The following is an 18,973-nucleotide window of genomic DNA, read 5'->3' as shown; positions in this document are numbered from 1 at the left end:
TGCAATGATGGCTCGAGTTGCAACCGAGGGTGGAATCGATGTTGTCACAAGCTTTTCCCTTCTTGCTTTGGGTCATGTTGTGTATCAACAGTGGGATGATTGTTTTAAAATTGGAGATTGTTGGCTTGCTCGCATTAGAGGATGCAGAGGAATGCATTGAGACCATTGTGATGGTTTTACTACACTTTAGGGTTGTGACTGCGTTGTCACTACCACTTGACTTTACTTCCCCAAATGCATCTGTGACTACTGCCATGGTTGTGATTGAATTTGCATTGGATTTATTTGTTCCTACTACTTGGGTTGAACGTGTTCATGTTGACCAATTTGCAATTTCTATCAAGAGGTTGATGTAAGAACTTGAGCTTTAGAGGGAGCAACTAAAGGTTTTTCTTGAATTGATATCTAAGAGTCTTGGTCATGTTGATTCAAAGGGAGTGGATCATGTTGCGATGGTTTCTCTAGTGATCAGCAGTCACAGGCTTATGATTCATGGGTTGAAGTTCCATGTATGTATGCTGGAAGACCTTTATGAGGACATCTAGGTTGTAATATTCTAGGATAGATGGATACTTGTTGCATCAATGAGCATTGAAAGAAGAGCTTGATGCATCCAGTGTGAGGCTAAAGAATGAAGACACAACTTGCTACCATGGCTGAGTTGGTGGCACATATCTAGATCAATTTATTCGAGGAGGAAGAACTAACATTTAGAGGGAGTATGGAAATCCATCACAAGAAACCTTGGACGAGGAAGTAACAAGGTTGATATCAAATTCAAAAAGAGTCTAACATTTCATCAAAAGAACCTTGGACAAGAAAGTCGAAAGGTTAATATATGTTTCAAAGAGAGTCACTTCATCATGAAGATCTATTAACGAGTTCTTCTCCATAAGGGAGAAGGTTGAGGTGCAATCCCTTGTTAATGAATTCTTCTTTGTCAAGGAGAAGTTTGAGGTGCAATCTCTTGTATCAATTTTCCTTGAATCAATGAAATTTGAGGTATCAACCCTTGTAGCATTTTTCTCTATGATAGAGAAACTTGAGGTATCATCCCTCAATGCTTTATTCTTTATAAAGGAGAAATTTGAGGTGAAAGCCCTTGTTCCACCCTTCGGAATAGCTACGGTGGATATAGTGTGAGATATCAATGACTTAGCACTTATGTTTATTCATCTATGGGAGTAGCTATGGCGACTATCATATGACAATATTGTGTTTAGTGAATCCGTGATGGGCACTTATGCTCATTTATAATTCCATTCATGGGAGTGGCCATGGTGGGCCCACTCTCTGATATCGTTCATGGTGGATGTCATGTGTGTGACACCATGACAACACCACATGAGAGAGTTTCCAGTGATTTTCTTGTATAAGTGTGTATTTACTGAATAGCATTGTGAGGTGATAATCTTACAATGATGAACATCTTATGCACCTTACCATCATTGTGAGGTGACAATCTCAAAATAATTGTTGATATCTTGTAAGGGATATTTATGGATAATCCATATTGATGGATATTACATGTAGAGATATCTATAAGCCATAATGGCGGCTAACATGTGAAGTAATATCTATGCATAACTAGAATGGTTGAATCCAAAGAGATGATATCTTTCCACATGTGGATGTAGCCACTGTGGTCAATCATCACAATAAGATGATGTAACTTGTATATGTCGAGTAAGATTCCTTCCTAGCTAAGAGGGAGTGTTGTTTTATTAGCTATGGTCGGAATCCACAGGCCAACATAGATATCACGAAGGTGTGATTATATTTATATTATAGTGAGATGATATAATTATATTATATTATTTTATTTTATTTTGGAGATAATATAATATAATAGTATATTATTATTATTATGATATAATTATATTATTATGTGATAATGTAATTATATTATAATTATATTGTATAATATTTTATATTATATGATAATGTAATAATTATTATATTATATTAACTATATAATAAATGGGGCCACATGTAAAGAGTGGTAACCCTTTATGAAAAGTCACCTCTTACATAATGAGATGTGTGATCTCATTCAACACACACAGATAATAATGAATAATAATAATATGCAGATTAAATAGACCAGATTGATTGAGGAAGACGATTGTTGTTCGTCTATGGTAGGGAGGGCAATGAGATTGTCTGTGGCTAATTGAGTATTGAGAAACCAACAAGTGAGAGTTCCACCTTAGTTGATTGCAAATGGAATCACACAAGATATAATGATTGAAGATTTCATTCGCAAGTCTTTTATGAAAGACAGATTATCAATAATATCAAAAAGATTGAAATAAATTGCCAAGAAAAAAGTGTTGGACGCAAAGGCACAAAAGGAAATTTCATAATGTTGGGTGATGAGTTCTCATTGAGTTGGAACAATTGAGGTTTTCTTGCTGGCTGCCAATAACAAGTCAGACTACCCAATATAAGACAGGAGTTTTGGGTGATCTTACTTTCATTGTTGGCCACTATTCTCAAGGCATCAAAATGATGCATTGAGGGTGAGTATTAGAATCACCCTTGGCTGGTGTGATAATCCTTCAAGGTTGATGTGAGCTGTAGTATGTGTGGGCATGCAGATTGTGTTGGCAAGCATAGGAGGAAGAGTTTAGCATTGGCATTTGGGTGAGGGTACTGGTCAATGCCATTCAGGAGTTCAACGTGGGGTTTTTAGCAAGAAAACAGCAGATATAAGTGGATGTGGAGGTGCTGGAGCTGAATCCTATAATTGGCACAAGGTCTGGGAGTATCACCATAAAGTAGAAGATTCGGCATGATCATTGAGAAGGAAGAGGGGCTTTTACCAATTCATTTGGGGTGTTGGAGTCTCAAGGTCAGACCTATGTCTATTTTTTATTGTATTCTAATGCTCATATCAGCAAATATAACTCTCCTATTCTGCTCATAATGAAACCTGAATAAATGTTACATGTTGAAATGTTGCTTTCAAATTCAAATGCATTGTAATGGAAATATGTTTAAATCCATAAAGAACATTTATTCAAACAATGTAATCTGAAACTCTACATGCAAGCATACAGACAAACTGTTTGACAAAAAGCATTATCATTTTAGGAATTGAAAAAAGTGAAAAATTGAGTGTAGAAGTTAGCTCGAGCTCTTACATAGCTCACCAAATTTTCATTTCTAATTCTTATACTTATTCCATACACATCTTTTACAACTACATTTTGAAGTGCCATATGTATTTGCACTGCCCCCTACTGTCCCCAAACTTAAGCTCTCTGTCCCACCACCAAATGCACCCCTACTCGCATTCCACAACGCATCCCACTCCCCCCTCCCCCACCTCCCCCTCCCACTCACCAAATGCCCCCTTGCCAAGAAACTCTCTAGAACTACACATCATACACCAAAAAATTTTAGCTACCCCATACAAGAGGATGAACCTTAATACTGAAAGCTCTTCAACTAAAATCCAAGGATTGCAGGATATGCATTCCACTGAATTCATCTAAGGCACTTTCCTGGCCTTGTCCCTTATATTGTCGAGGCCTCTCACCAGCAATACTTAATCCTTGGTGAGCTCAATCAAAACCATTCAAGTTCACCAATAGACCAAGGGTCTTTTGGCACATAAATACCAATTCAATATACTACCTAAGCCAATAAATAAAAAACATAAGAAAGTCAACTATTAAAACTTTTATTAAAGATAAGATATCTTATACTTGTCTGAATTATTAGTTCTTTTGTTGAAATAACTATGAGATTGGCACTGCTGTTGACACACTCCATGTTCCAATTGAACTAAGTTGAAACCAACAATACAATCACTTCTTTTGCATGACTCCTTATTCATAACAAATTTATGAGTGTTTCTCAGAGTTTCTAGAGCATAGGGACACAGTTCTGTGGGCAACATAAAATTTCTCAAATCATTGGGACAGTGGGAGGGAAGCTATTAAAATGACTTAAACAATCTAAAAGAAGCTGAATTTTAACATGTATATAAAGCATGTTGAAGTTTCAATGACAATCCTCCCCTTTCAGCATTTGGGGAGTTTTAGCATTTTCTTTTTTAAAATGTTACAAATAGTGTCAGCAGTCCAATGCTCAGAAAGAGGACATCCCCTCCAAGACCCCAAGTCCTCAAGACATCCCCTGGGGAACAGACCAAAGGGCATATTACCATGGAAAACTGAAATTTAATGAGTTAAAGATGTTGTGGATTGATGTGTATGAGTTGCCATGCACAAAATTGATCATGGCAGACATTGGACCAATTTCACCTTTTTTTTTGTGATACAAACTTCAAAGTGATAACATGATTTTTTAATTATAGACTTTGTTGGTTAATGAAAGTTGGCATACTGAATTATTTCAATGATTTAACTGCTCGTGTTCATAAGATTTGAATTGGATCATATAGATACAAATGAAGTGGCACATTGATATTGAGAGGCCTATAGAAATTGTGTAGAATTGAATCTTTTTTCATGGTTTAACTTTTGGATAATCTTAAAACCCTCAATCTCAGTCTCAGAATTTTAATTCAGACAGAGGCAGTAATGAGAAGCTTAAAAGGTGAAGACAGAACCTTCCAAGTTCCAACAAATATAATGGGGAGTGCTCTATACTAAATAGTTCTCGTGCTTATGTGATAAGATAATGTACTAAAGATTTGCAACATTAATAAATACATCATTTGAGTTTATAATTAATGAGTCAAGTGGCCAATCACCAAATTCAGTTATCGATGACAGTAGAAGGCAAAAAAGAATTCATTGTCTAGTCAAAGAAAGACAAAAAGGTTACTTGAGGCAAAAGATCATAGTGTACATGATAAACTTGAGGAGAAGCACATTGATTTCCAAAGATCCAGAAAGAGATAATAGATTATTGGTTCATTCCTCCCAAAAAACAATTCCTCAGCATACCGTTTATTCATCTTGGTTAAATTTTTTTGTTCTATGCATTGTGGCGTTGTTTATTAAATGCAGTAAAATTAATATTTCTAAAAAAAAATTAGAAACTCGTCCAAACATAAACTGTCTGAGAAATTATAGTGGATACTCACCACTAATAGGAACAACAATTGCATCAAGATCCGCCACTTGCTCCAGCAATTCCAAAGAGATTGTACCTTGTCCACTGTAGAGCTTATAGATTAGATATGTTCCAGAAAATAGACAGTTAAGCACTTTATCACTGAGTATCTAACAATTTCCAGCTATCCATAAAACTAATTTCCTCTGATATTTTAGGTACTGCAAGTCAAATATTTTCAAAATATGATAAAGTACTTTTGCTTTAGCTTTCAGCCTGCGTCTCCCCCAACTAAAGAGAAGATTGCTGGTATTTCAGTATGAAACTTGATATTCACTCCAATGACAATCTTATTTTCTTCTATAGCTTCAGTTTAGGATACTATACATACAAACACAACATCTTCTTAAAAAGTTGATTGAAATTTAGAGAAATGGAGTACGGAAAGGGGAACATATACCTTATAATACGTCCATCATTAAAGGGATGGATCAATACAGCACCAGTTTCTTTCTGAACCCTAGCAGCTACATTTTCTCTTGACTCAATCGTGGGTTCACACCAAATGACCTGTCCACCATAACGTTTTACATTTTCTACCTTACATGCTGGAGCATTTTTTGGGATTACAATATAAGCTGGGGTGCCCCGTATTTTTGCAGCCAAAGCCAGTGCTGCTGCATGATTGCCACTTGTTACAAAAATAACAAAAGAGTAAGACCATCATTAAATACAACCAGCTATATTTAACGGTATCATTTTTTAGTTCTTCCTTTATTCATTTGCATTTGAATTCAGAAAAGACTTGAAAGGACGTATTTCCTTCGAAGGGTTCAGTCCCCAATAATATGTGCAACTTCCAACTTTTGCACAATATGATACCTGCTGTGGGTCACAACACCCTTCTCTACCATATCTGCTGGAAGAGAAAACACAGCATTGCAAGCACCTCTAAATTTGAAAGCTCCACTGAAGGCAACCAAAATGAAATGATCAAACAGACCAATAGAACATTGCAACCAAAGTAAAAGACCATGACAAACAGATAACGACAAAAAAGGAATAGAGTAGTTATTTCTTTAAACAAATAAACTTCAATTTTCAAATACCAAAGGCAAGAAAGTAGGAACATAAAAAGATTCATAATAATGACTATAATAATCATTATCCTTGTGCACTGTGCAAAGAAGAAGATTCTTGGATATCTTGGAATTTTTTTCTCACAGCATCCGAGGCAAAGCTTGAAAAATATGGTTTTGGTAAAGAATAATTTGAGATCATTAAAACACTCACCCTTTCTGGAAGATTTCACATTTGAAGAAAAGTGTCCTTCCTGCAAGTACATTTAAAGATGTTGAAGATAGAACCGGTGTTTTATTGATATATGTTCCAATACGAACTCTAGCTTCTTGTATTTTCAAGATATCTGCAGCATAAGTTCCCTGCTGTTTTTCAGTTTCCAGTTCTGCCACAGCTGTTGCTGTTTCCATCTAAAAATTATAAAATTGACAACACGAAAAGTCTGCTTCTTAATTCAAGGCCATACATGGAAAGAGAACTCGCTCAAAAGAAAAATGATATATGCATTTTGTGTAATAGATTGTCTAAAATCTGTCTGCAGGGATCAATAGTATGAAATAACTTTCCATTATAATGTAAGGATAAAAAATTACAATCAAACAACAATGTTGGAATCTCAAATAGAATATCTAACATGAAATAATAAATTAACCATCATGCAGACTCAAACTGCTTTTGTCTACAGACAGACTAGTTGGTTTATAGCCAAGAATTTTTTCACAAGGTACTCTGCCCATAAAATCCAAATCAAGTAATACAGAGCTTTGAAGCTAGAATAGATAATACAATATCTCAAGTAACACTTATACCATTGTGTAGTCTAATGTTAATTATGCTTGCCAAAAAATAAACAATAGATTCTTAGAAATTGTGTTTTTCACACTACAGAAATTAAATATTAGACCAAATTCAGTCAAAAAAAATTAGTATGCATAAATTCAAGTAAAAGGAATTACATATACATGTCTTTCAAATATAAAATATGGTTTTATGGTGGTTATTTGGCACAGGCATGTCTTGGATGAACAACAAAGAATGCGAAGTATGAGAAAAATCAGAGGATATGTTCAGCAGCAATCAAGAGTATATTAGCAGTAGGATGTAATATCCCCTTCTTCTAATGAATTTAAGTCGTAATAGATTTGAAATATAAATAAATAAATGATTAATGTTCAAGATTAGTAAATATCAATTATATATACAATGAATATTCTATTAGCCAATAATATAAATAATAATGTTATTAACAAATTATGTACATTATTAATTTTATTATTAAATAAGTAGTAGACATATAAATTATAATGTTACATTATCGATTGAACATATATATCAACATGGGACCTCGACTATTTATATATATTAGTGATTATATCAAAAGCAAGGAATAATTCAAAGAAAACAGCAATTAGTCAAACACATGATAGCTACGGAAAACCCTTATCAATATCAAGCCAAGACATCGCTACCATATAGATTTACATGATTAGAAGCAAAGCATGATATTAATTTGTGCTCGATTGCACAAGTACTTCAAATCTAATCATGACATTAATTTGTGGTTGATTGCACTAGGACTTCAAAAGTTGACTTTGTATGATGAGAGGAAAGAGCAGTACAAATATGCAATTGGAGGAAGGAGTCGAATAATGTTATTACTACCCAATGTATTGACCACAAATGGATGATTGATACATTGTAATATTGATTGATGTTTAAATATAAGGATACATTAATAGGAGCAATGACTATAGTCTTCCATGTAAGAATTATTATGTGGTGGGATATAACTGCAGTTTACGTCATAAAGGAAGGGTGCAATAGAGTATCTGACGAATGGTCATGCTCTTAAGGATGTGATTATCATTAACCAAAGGGGCAATTAGTAATCATTATCAAGAGGGATTAGTCTCAAGAGACATAAGACACGTCCTATTCATTACAATTCCTCATTGGAGAATATGGATATAAGAATTGTGCGAGGTGAAATGTAAAGCAATCAGAATAAGTCTCAACTACTTCACATTTCGGGGGATGATTCACGGATGATTCACCTTGTACCTCAAAGGGAAGTTGAGGAGATTAATCCTTTCAATTCCAACTCTAAGGTAATTAGATCTAAGAAGATTAGTGCCAACCAAGATCTAATAATTAGAGAATTAGAGAAAGAATGCAAGATCCTTAAAACCCTAATGTCGCAAGAGTTATGAAGTGCAATTAAGAATATAGATAAAGAAAGTAGATGTGCTGCAATAAAGAAAGCAATTAAGTGACTTGCCTTGAGAATGAGGAGGAATATGAGATCTGATTTCTAATGTCTGCACAACTCCAACCAGCATGCAAATCTAATTCATAATTGAAACAGTGAGATCTCCGAAACCAGGAAATCTTTTGGTTGTCTGGCAAAGTTGACCTAAGGCAGCAAGGTCAACTTGGCAAGGCTGTAGTGCGTCCTTGGTCAATAGTGTTTGATCGTGAAACAATTTTGGGATCTCCGAAGTTCTATAAAAAGAGTATCTAGATCTAAACTTTGTTTTTCCTTCCAATATCTGCAACCTGCAAGAAAAAGGGTTTTTGTTTTGTTGATGGGAGGTTAAACCCCAATTTAGGAATTAACCTTGAAATTAAAATAAATTAAATGCTAGAAATGTAAAGTAATGCACAAATTCACCTTACAATAGTAGGATATCTCAAATCAAATGCAATGAGCTCGCTTTACCAATTGAATGGATCAAGAGGATGTCAATGTAGAAGGGTGAATGTAGAAGATCTTCCTTGATGACAAGCTCCACTATCATCAATGAAGGAAGCTAGATCTTGAAAGGTTGTGACATGAACATGGAAGAGATATGAAGCCCCTAAATGAACTCCTTGAAAGCTCCTTGAATACAAGAGATTTCATCTCCAGTGGCTTGCAAAAGGATCTCCTTTGAAGATTGCTTGAATACCTGAACACTTGAATGCTTGAGTGCTTGTGGATTGCTTGTGCATATGAATGGTGGATGATATGGGATGGAAAATGAGGCAAATGGATGAGCTTATATAGGAATTGGAATAAAATTTCTTCCAACGGCTGACTGGGCCTTAAAATCAACACCTTGAATCAACCCTAAAACTTGTCCCGAGAAGGCAACCAAAAATGGGTCCCAAGTAGGGATGCATTGTGTCTCTGATTCCCATGCATGAATGCACTATGTCCCTACTTGAGCAAGGACACACTATGTTCCTACAAACTATGTCTAGAAATCCACAGGAATCCTTTGGGGTCCCACAATAGGTCGCTGTTTCCAGAAATCAGGTGCAGATTCTGAGAAAACCCAATTTTGGTGCGAAAAAAATATTCCAGGTGATAAGAAAGAGGAAAGGGAGGACCCAAATGGATAGATCCCACCTTGAACTTTGTGTTGTGGAATAGGAATACCAAGGAGGACCTATGAAAGATAAGAAGATGGGAAATACAAATTAAATGCACGTCTAGCATTAAATCTCACTAGATAGGTTTTAAATCATCATTAAATTGATGTGCTTCCAATTTAAGATGGTACATTTAGCCCCCACTTAAGTGAGATTATGGACTCGATCCAAACTCTTGGTCAAGTAGAGCACAAGGCATGAGAAAATTTTATTACGATCAAGGAGACAAAGAATCCATCAAGCCCCCAAGGGATTTGAGTCTTTGCTAACTCGAAGATCATAATAAGAGAGAAGTCTCTGACTGAGAGAAGTAGAGAAAGAAGGTGTGTGATTAATTTGTCAATGAGAAATGTACATCTCATTGTGGATCATGCAAAAATACAAAATAAATATTGTGTTACGCGTATATGTGACTTTGCATATGTGCTTGAATGCGTTGCCCATGTATGAGATTTAGCATATTTAAAAGTGCAAAAGAAAGAGAGACCCAATCCTAAGGATACTCACTTCCATGAAGGTGTGCATGGAGAATCCATTCTTTAGGATTGTGCATAATTCATAAAGAGATTCACAAGTGTGTATGTGTATAAGCTATCAATAAGTGTGTGTGTGCAAAAAGTGAGCAAAGCGTATGCCCTCATGTTAAAGTCATTGCTTAACACTTTAACAGAAGCAATGGCTTAATGGAGCATAAGTATAGCCACTTAGATACATTTTCACTGTGAAATGCCTCCAAGATAAGACAAATCAAGGGAAATGATGACATAACATATTGAGAGCACAAAAGGAATCTACTAACTTCAGGGTCAGTATAATCATGAGATAATATATGTAAATATTATTAGAAATAAAATTTCATCATTCCACAAAGGAAACAACACAATGGAAGAAAGACACATAAGACTTATGAAGAAAAGTCTTTTTGGACTACCATCATGCAGATCAAAAAGAATTGACGTACCATCTCACAAATCCAAGCGGACATACACAAGGATACATGTACAAACACTGGCATGTGTACAACACATGTAACAATACATAGAAGAATTGAGATACAAATAGATGAATGATATGACAATTCGATTCTTTTATCACCTTGCGTCAATGGGGCAACGAGAGTCATTTAAACAAATCTAAACAAACATATAGCAAGTAGAATATGAGGGAAGCACATCACAATAAACAAACACAAAAGATATTGTTAACTCCAAAACTTGCACCCAAATGCTAAGGTCCTAAAACTTTGGTAATTTTGAAGTAACATGGGATCAATCAAAGGTGTGTGTTACCTATAACTTGACTAAACCTCTAGATTCTAGGTCGGTTCTTCTATGATATTACTTGATATTTCACCCATCCTAATGAAAACTGTAAATATTTGATGGAAAAGGGATGAAAAAAGAATTTTTAATGGAAAACTTTAAAAATGCAGAAATCGAAGGTGATACACCAAATATGAAGTGCAGATTGATGTTTTACTTCCACATAATGAACAAACTTAACAGATAAACCAATCACTTTCAGAAGAATCCTTTATGCATATAAGTACTTTAAGAGGAGACTCTAACTGGATATTAGGAAAGGAAATTAATCACATTCAGAAATATCAGCTAAGTGCACAAATCATGACCTATGAATAATTAATATAATTATGGAAGATTCAGAAATGAGACATTACCAAAAGGTTTCTTAACAAAGCACATCAATTAGCATCAATCACCAAGTATACAACCAGATATCTCTCCAATAAATGAGTCCAGGAAACTCTATAATGCATGAAGGCCAAAAGAACAATAGATCTGCTTGAACAGTCCAGAATAACAAAGGATAATGCCAAGGACAAAAATCTGTCACATATGCATAAATCTGCTCCCAAAATTCTAAACCCCTTCTTCAAAAATGAGAAGTATATAACCATCCTCAAACTCAATAGTCTCTCCCCAAAAAAAGGGACTGTAGCTCGGATAAAAGAGAAGACTACTCCTAAAAGAACTCTAGGAATTCCAAAAGAAACATCCTAATCATCTCAAACTCTCCCTTCACCAAGTCTTCATGATGACAACTCAAAGCAAACTCCACAAACACCTAAAATCACTCAAAAGTCATCAGTTAGGACTTGTGATCTAAAACATCATCTGGGACACATGGCAATAACATAATGTCACCATTATCAAATCAAATAGGAGTCTCTTATTAGGCAACTCCAACAATGACTCTAGTCTTCTTTATTATTATTGCATCCAAAACTCAACATTAACGTACATGAATGTATAAGCTGACTTAAAATATGACATAACACAAGATACGTATATTTAGAATATTAAATACATATATGTATATGTGTATATGAGTACATGCATATACAATTAAATGTAGATACAAGATGGTGTCTTTATATTGACACATTGTGAGAAAATTATTGATTCCACCTTATGTCAATGTTGTAATATTATTATTTCATTGGCCTTATATTTTTTTTCCAATGGCCTATAGTTTTATTTCTTTCATCAGCCCTTAATAATTTCAGCCATCTATGATGTTATTGTGTTCATCGGACATTTGTTCTTACCGGTCTTTTAGTCGTGACTCTTGCATTTTAGCCAAGAATGTAACTCATCTCTCTGTCACCTTTCCTCATCTTGCTTGTAACTCCATCAAGCATGCATTTGAAACAAGAAATTCATTCCTATATAGGCAATTGCATTCATACCCATGATCACTCTCCATATTGGTGATTACAATACTATTTGCTATCTACGATTTCATTTGCCATCTACAAATTGGATTCATAGTACCATTGAGTCATAGCTACAAATTGCATTCAAAGTGTCGTTGATTATAACTAAAAGATGAGAGAGAATTCAGTAACAATTTAATAGTTAATGAACATAAGAAAACCTAAAAAACTGAGTCAGCTCATGGTGGTCTAAAGTTTAGTCTTGTTTCAAGCGATGGGCGATCGGGTGCATAGTGTCCATGCAAATCCTTGGCCAAGGTGGGCTAGTGGCATACTAGTTGTTGTGATCATTAGAGGTCAGGATAACTTGCAATTAGATAGATGGGTTGATGGGAAGGACTCCATGGCCTAGTTGGTTGTATAGATGACACTCTAACACTAGAAAGCTCAAGTGGCAGGACTAGTGGTGTCCCATGTCTAATCTCGCATAGGGAGGGTCTTTCTCAGTTGAGATTGAGTGGGAATACTTAGGGTCCACGATTGGGAGGCTAAGCCTTTGGCAATGTTTCTCCTCTCCACCTGATGCCAAGACTTGCTCAACACAAAAGGATCTGCATTTCAAGATATCTTCTTTTATCGGGTATTTTATTTTTATGTAATTTCTAGTTCAATTGAAGATATAGATAATTGATATTGTTATAATCTTCAAGTAGTTAATTAGTTATGCTCTTTTCAAATATCTAGGATTCAGTTAATATGTTATAACCGTTAATCTCTTTCAATTGAATATGTAAAATAGTTATTATAACTATCTCTCTTTCATGTGTATTTGGAAAGTAACATAATTTTATTATTTATGGTTAGGAAAATTAGCATGTTACAAGAAGGAGAAGACCTTGTTGTAAGACTTGGGATATAAAAAATGAGTCCGCGGAAGATATGGTGGATTCATGTTTGTTTCAACTTATTGCATGGTGTTCCTTCAATTTCTCAATCATTACATAAAGTGCTTTGATTTCAATGGAAAATTGTAATGGTGTTTGATAAATTTCCATAGCTCCTACTTTTTGCATCTTGTCGATTATAAGTTGTAATGTAAATTTAGTTTGAGCCCTTCTATATAGATGCAACTTCGATCATTTAATGTGCATTATTCATTATGATATGAAAATTCTTAGCATAACCCTTAGAAGATTGCACCAGTTCTTGCAGAGTTGTACTTGATCTTGGCAAAGTAGAACTTGGTTATTTTGGAATTTTCCCATTGATATCATTGTCCTTAGGAGTAGATTTAGATCCTTCTATCTCTTTCGATTTTAATTTTAGTTTTTTTCAGTTTTCTTTATTCAAAAAAGCATCATGAAATTGAAATATTCAATGAAGAAGTTCCAATCAACACTATAAAAGAAGTGAAAAACAATTCCAACATAGGTCCCTTTGTGTTCCCAACATTATCATAAAGACCATTGAGCTTGTAGTCATTTGTATGATCTTTCACAATCTTAGCACTACACAAAATTTCGCTCAAGAGAGGATAAGATACCTTAGTATTTTATTCAGTGTTGTGGGGTGTCAAAAAAGACTCACCAACAAGACTTAAATCACCAAGAATGATAATGATCTATGAAGAGTAATGAAGCTACAAATCAAAGAGATGCCAAATAACACATAAAATTTGTGTAAAACTAGCTTGCATTAACCATTATACTCTTATCTTATCTCTATGTGTATAACGGTTGTAAGCATTTTCTAGAAATGCACAACACAAGTTTCTTTTTCAAATCAAAGCGTTCGTTTTCGTTGTTTTCAACATCCTCTTTTAGAAGGGATATCCTATTTGGAAAAGGATGTGTGCAATGTTGTGATTTGTCCTTCAACTTTTTTTCTATCACATTTGACTTGCTTAACATAGTACTTCAATGTATTACTGAAATTATGACAACTAATGAATGCATATTGATGGCTTATTGAACCCACACTTTTGACTGAATTTTCCAGACTAACACATACAATGGTCGGTGCAAGTATCTTGGCATTTGATATAACACGATAAAGAAATTGCAACTTTGTGATGAAGTGGTCCTTATTTTCTAGTATTTTTTGCATCCAAACTAATATGTTTGACGCAAGCTAGGTAGGAGAATCGCCAAGGGAGATGTCCCAAACCAAGCAACAAGAGTAGACACACGGAAGCACAACACCAACAGATAGGAAATGACTGAATTCAATTGATTACATGCACATCCAATGGAATTTGATTACAATTTGCTAGGCATAAGGCCTACCTAATTGCAGCCTTCTAATTACAACAGAAATCCAAAATGTGAGCTTCTATTCTCAAGAGCTTAACCTCTAGATCTTGTCTTCTTCAGTGTTCTCTCTAAACATCACTTACATTACAATATATAACCATCAGGTCACATAGGTCAACTAAGAGATTACAATTTCGAAAATAAGAAAATGTATTACAACAGATCAATCCTATCCCCAAAGGAAAATCAGCGACCTCACAAATAAGCACATGAAGAGCCACAAGCTTAGAAATAGGTCCACACGAGATCCAAGAAGCCACATGTAATGCCATGGAAGATCGCATGTAAGCACGAACTTCGCACAAGAAAATTCTACATGCTACATGAGGTGCCAACAAAGAACAAAACATGCCTCATGATATAACCACTTCTTTATAATTCAAGGAAACTTTTAAAATATATAAGAACTTCTACTTGCAAACAAAAAATTTAATGTTTGTTTCTTCTTGTGCAAGGAGTAATGGCGCAAAAGAAAATAATTGAAACTCACTTGTTATACTCATCAATCCTTTTTATTCTAAAGAGTGATACCATGTCTAACTTCGTTGCTCCTACTTTGCAGTTCACCACTTCATGATGAAGATTAATTCCCAACAGATGTATAAAAAGGCAGAAAATCCCAGATAGTAAATCCACACACTTCAAATAGCTCACCCAAACATGGGAAGTAGTTCGCGATTTGACACTATCCTAACAAATGCATTAATTAGTCAACTCCACACATTGGGCTTAAGTTCTCATGATTAGCTTCTTTTTATAACATTTTAAATTTCCACCCCTTAGAATATTCCCTTTCCTACATTTATTCCTCCACCTTGCTTTAGTGCTTCCATCTCCTACATAAGAAAATCTTAAAACTTTAAACTTTGAACCTTGTCAGAACACAATTCAAAGTTTCAAGTTCAATATAGATATCAAAACAACTTAGATAGTTTTGGACACTTGACAGACAACGAGCAACTTATCGACCCACAAGGCTTGGAAATTAACATCTACATACCACTAGCCCATGAACTTTATACCATGAACCTATCGAGATGTAGTTCAATGGTTCAAGTTCAAGAGAGGACACCACTTGACTGATACCTAATTTTCTCCACAAAGCCACATAACATAAAGAATTGTTATATGAACTTGACCTTTGAACTTGAGATTGGTCCAACGCAGAGGTTTATGAAGACAAAATTGAAGTTATTGAATGAAACATAAGGGACATATTATAGCCCAACAACAATTTGCCAACAATCTTGAATGAAAATGTAACATAATCCTCCTATTCTTGGTTGATAAAGGAAACTTAACATCGACAAAAATAGGGGGTAACATCAGCTTTTGACTAGGTACCAACATTGAGAAGGATCCAAAATGAACCTAGCTTTGGATACGCACACACAAAAACTAACACCAGGAAGGAACGACACAACAATAAGAAACAAACAATTAACGCACAACTTAAAGCTATTTACAAAATGGGGGACTCTTATCTTAAAGATGATAAACTTTTTAATCCTACCCAATATAAGACAAGGGTAGTATGGTTCCATCTGAATATTCAAGTTTGAAAGAATTAGATCCCAATACCTGATTGATTATAAATGGGACCTTCCACAAAGGATCAAACTTTCCATGAGCTCCTTTTAGCTCCCTCTACTTATCCCAGAGCAATATTTGATCTCCCACTGTGAATTACCTCAGCCTAGCCCTTTGGTCAGATATCCCTTTCACTCAAGCTTGGTGGACAATAATATGATCAACCAATTTTATATGTTCTTCTTCAATCTTTGTTAGGTACATTATTCGCTTTTCTAGTGTATTTTGAAACAACTCATCTTCAATTACCTTTTACAACTTAGCAACTGACAGTTACAAATGTAAGGATAATTGTGCTTCAACACCATATACTAATTTAAAGGGGGTCATACCAATGGCTCTTTTCAACAAAGTTTTATCACCCCATAAAGCTTCATAAAGCATTTATGCCAGTGTCTTGCATTATCATTCACGAGCTTCCTAATGATAGAAATCAAGTTCTTGTTGCTGGCCTTAGCTTGCCCATTCCCTTGAGAGTACTAATTTGAGGATTGTACCAGAAAAATACCATGATCATCGCAAAACATACTTATTTCTTCCAGAAATCCAAATCAAACCAGGGTGCTCTCTTTAAGAAGATTACATACCACTTTAGAGGTAGTCTTTTTAACAGGGGTAGACTCCACCCATTTTGTGAAATACTTCATTGTTGTTAAAATATGAGTATGCCCAGTGTTAGGTGGGGGATTAACAGGACTAATGAAATCCAATCCCCATTACTTAAAAGGTTCATCAATAATCATAGGCCTTAATGGTAAAGCTATAAGTTGTGGTTTACCTAAGAACAATTTGCATTTTTCACAATCAACCACCCATTTGTATGCATCTCTCAACCGACTGGTAAAAATTTAGTCAGAAAATAGAATGACCAGCCACAGCGTGTGAGACGGAGTCTCTCCTACCTTAAAGGGAAAGCTCCGCCTTCTCACCGTTCCTTGAATCAACTCAAGGTAAGCAAGAGGTCAAGAGATTTTTATAAACTGGGTGTTACCAATTTCCTTTCTTTTTATCTTTCAAGAAAGGATCCACTTACTCGTACAGCGAGTAATGGGCAAGCTGAATCTCTAACTACATTTCTATCAAGAGCTAGAAATAGTGATACTGATAAGCCTTCACTAACTCAAAGGCTAGCTAAAAATGTACCGGTTTGGCTCTAAGTCTGGTCATACTTCTATATGGACAAGCTTTACAATTAGGGCACAAAGACTCCTAAAAGTAAGAATAACTTAACTATTTTGCGAATTAAGAATGAAAATATAAGCTACAGACAAAGCTTCTAGCTATATATTCTCACAATTGCTCCTGGTCAAAGCTCTGACTTCAATTATTTCTTAACTATTTTCTATTCAATTCACAAGATACAATTACCAATAACACAAGATAATATGAATCAAAGATAACTTGGATGAATAGTAGACAAAGCTTACAACTCACACAAATAACAATCTCACTTAATCAATGTTAAGTCTCAGATGCTCCTTTGTATTCACTTTCTCTCAAAATAGTGCTTACACAAACAAAGTTCTGCTGGTACAATTTCTCAAGAGCTCTCTTGCATAAAGATGATGATTTTACAATGAGCGGGCACTCCTTTATATAGGCATAGGAGTTGAGAAAAAGGTGGAGGAAAAAATGAGAGCAACTGAACCAACTTTGACCTAGTCTAACTACAAAAGAAAATAAAGGGTTACATGCAACTTGCATTACATTCTTCTACATACATGTAACTCGCATTATATGTAATTACACTTTTTCATTTAATGCATCCTTACAAATACCAACATGAAATAAAAACAAAACAACAATCTTAGAGATTGTTTCTCAGTGCCTTGAATTCGACAACGATGTCACGCATTGTGGGAAGATCAACAATTTCCATAGTCTTTGATATGGCTTCTACTCTCACTGCATTTTCATATGCTGATTGCACAACTTTGGAATTTGCTTCTGTAGTATCTAACAAGTGTTTTTTCAAAGACTTATACAAAACAAACGTATTCATCGTGTGCAAACCAAAATCTTCAAAATCTACATCAGCATTGATCCTGATTGTATATTCTGAATTTACTCTCTCTGTTGCAATAAGATTACCAAACTCATCAATAACACGGCATCCCATTTGTTCCAAATTACAAGTAACACTTGTTTCAACTGCTTGACAATCTCCAAAGGCCACCTGCAACTTTGTGATCAGCTTCCTCAATGTCTCCTCTTTGTAACCAATCAATCCTTGAAACCTAAAGAACATTTCACATGATGGAAGAATGTCACATGAGACCATAGCATCCAGATCAAATTTTATCATTTCATCCCAATCATCAAGGATTTCCTTCAAGTTATCTGCTTCTTGGGTCAAAGAAGAGAATAAGTTTTGCTCCATTTCGTTCATCTCTTTGACACACCTAAGAATTGCAAATGATTCTGTAATAGCTCGAACTCCTTCAGAAATGATTTCCTGTATCCAAGACTTGGCGGCTTCTATCAGCTTTCTCTCCTTAGACATTTGAAACATAACAACAACACTCTAAAAAGATTGTTTTTGGATAATCTCATTCAAACAAAAGACCTCCTGTTTCAGTTGATTCTTCTTTTCCCAAAGTTCATGATTGCTCTTTGATACATTAGCCAATGCATCTTGCAAACAACCCAAACATGATTGATTTCCAATTTCAACCTTAGTAAACTTGTAGTCAGAACGAGTGAGTTCCTCAACAAGTTTATCCACTAGGGGCTCAGCAACCTCAACAAATTTGGTTTTATCAGAATCAACCAAAATTCTAGAAACAATCTTGTCTTTCAAAGATTTGGATTTGTCTTTCAAAGATTTGGATTTGGTCTTCTTAACAGGAAGATTGTCCAGAGGAACAAC

The 18,973-nt window shown here is 35.0% G+C and overlaps 1 protein-coding gene across 1 annotated transcript in view; it reads right to left on the bottom strand.

Annotated features, from left to right (window-relative positions):
* SR (serine racemase) overlaps window positions 1-18,973 on the bottom strand; it is a 218,527-nt gene that overhangs the window by 120,712 nt on the left and 78,842 nt on the right. The window contains exons 2-5 of the mRNA XM_089798071.1: window positions 6,325-6,521; window positions 5,914-6,000; window positions 5,492-5,722; window positions 5,063-5,136 (exon numbers count right to left, since the gene is read on the bottom strand). Of these exons, the coding sequence (XP_089654197.1) occupies window positions 5,063-5,136; window positions 5,492-5,722; window positions 5,914-6,000; window positions 6,325-6,521 (589 nt within the window). The remainder of the gene's footprint in view (window positions 1-5,062; window positions 5,137-5,491; window positions 5,723-5,913; window positions 6,001-6,324; window positions 6,522-18,973) is intronic.

The sequence above is a fragment of the Cupressus sempervirens genome, chromosome 8, assembly GCF_028749045.1.
Source record: "Cupressus sempervirens isolate cs-2001-9-10 chromosome 8, ASM2874904v1, whole genome shotgun sequence".
Lineage (NCBI taxonomy): Eukaryota > Viridiplantae > Streptophyta > Pinopsida > Cupressales > Cupressaceae > Cupressus > Cupressus sempervirens.
The sequence above is the reverse complement of the archived record's forward strand: the minus strand, read 5'-3'. Positions and strand labels throughout refer to the sequence as shown.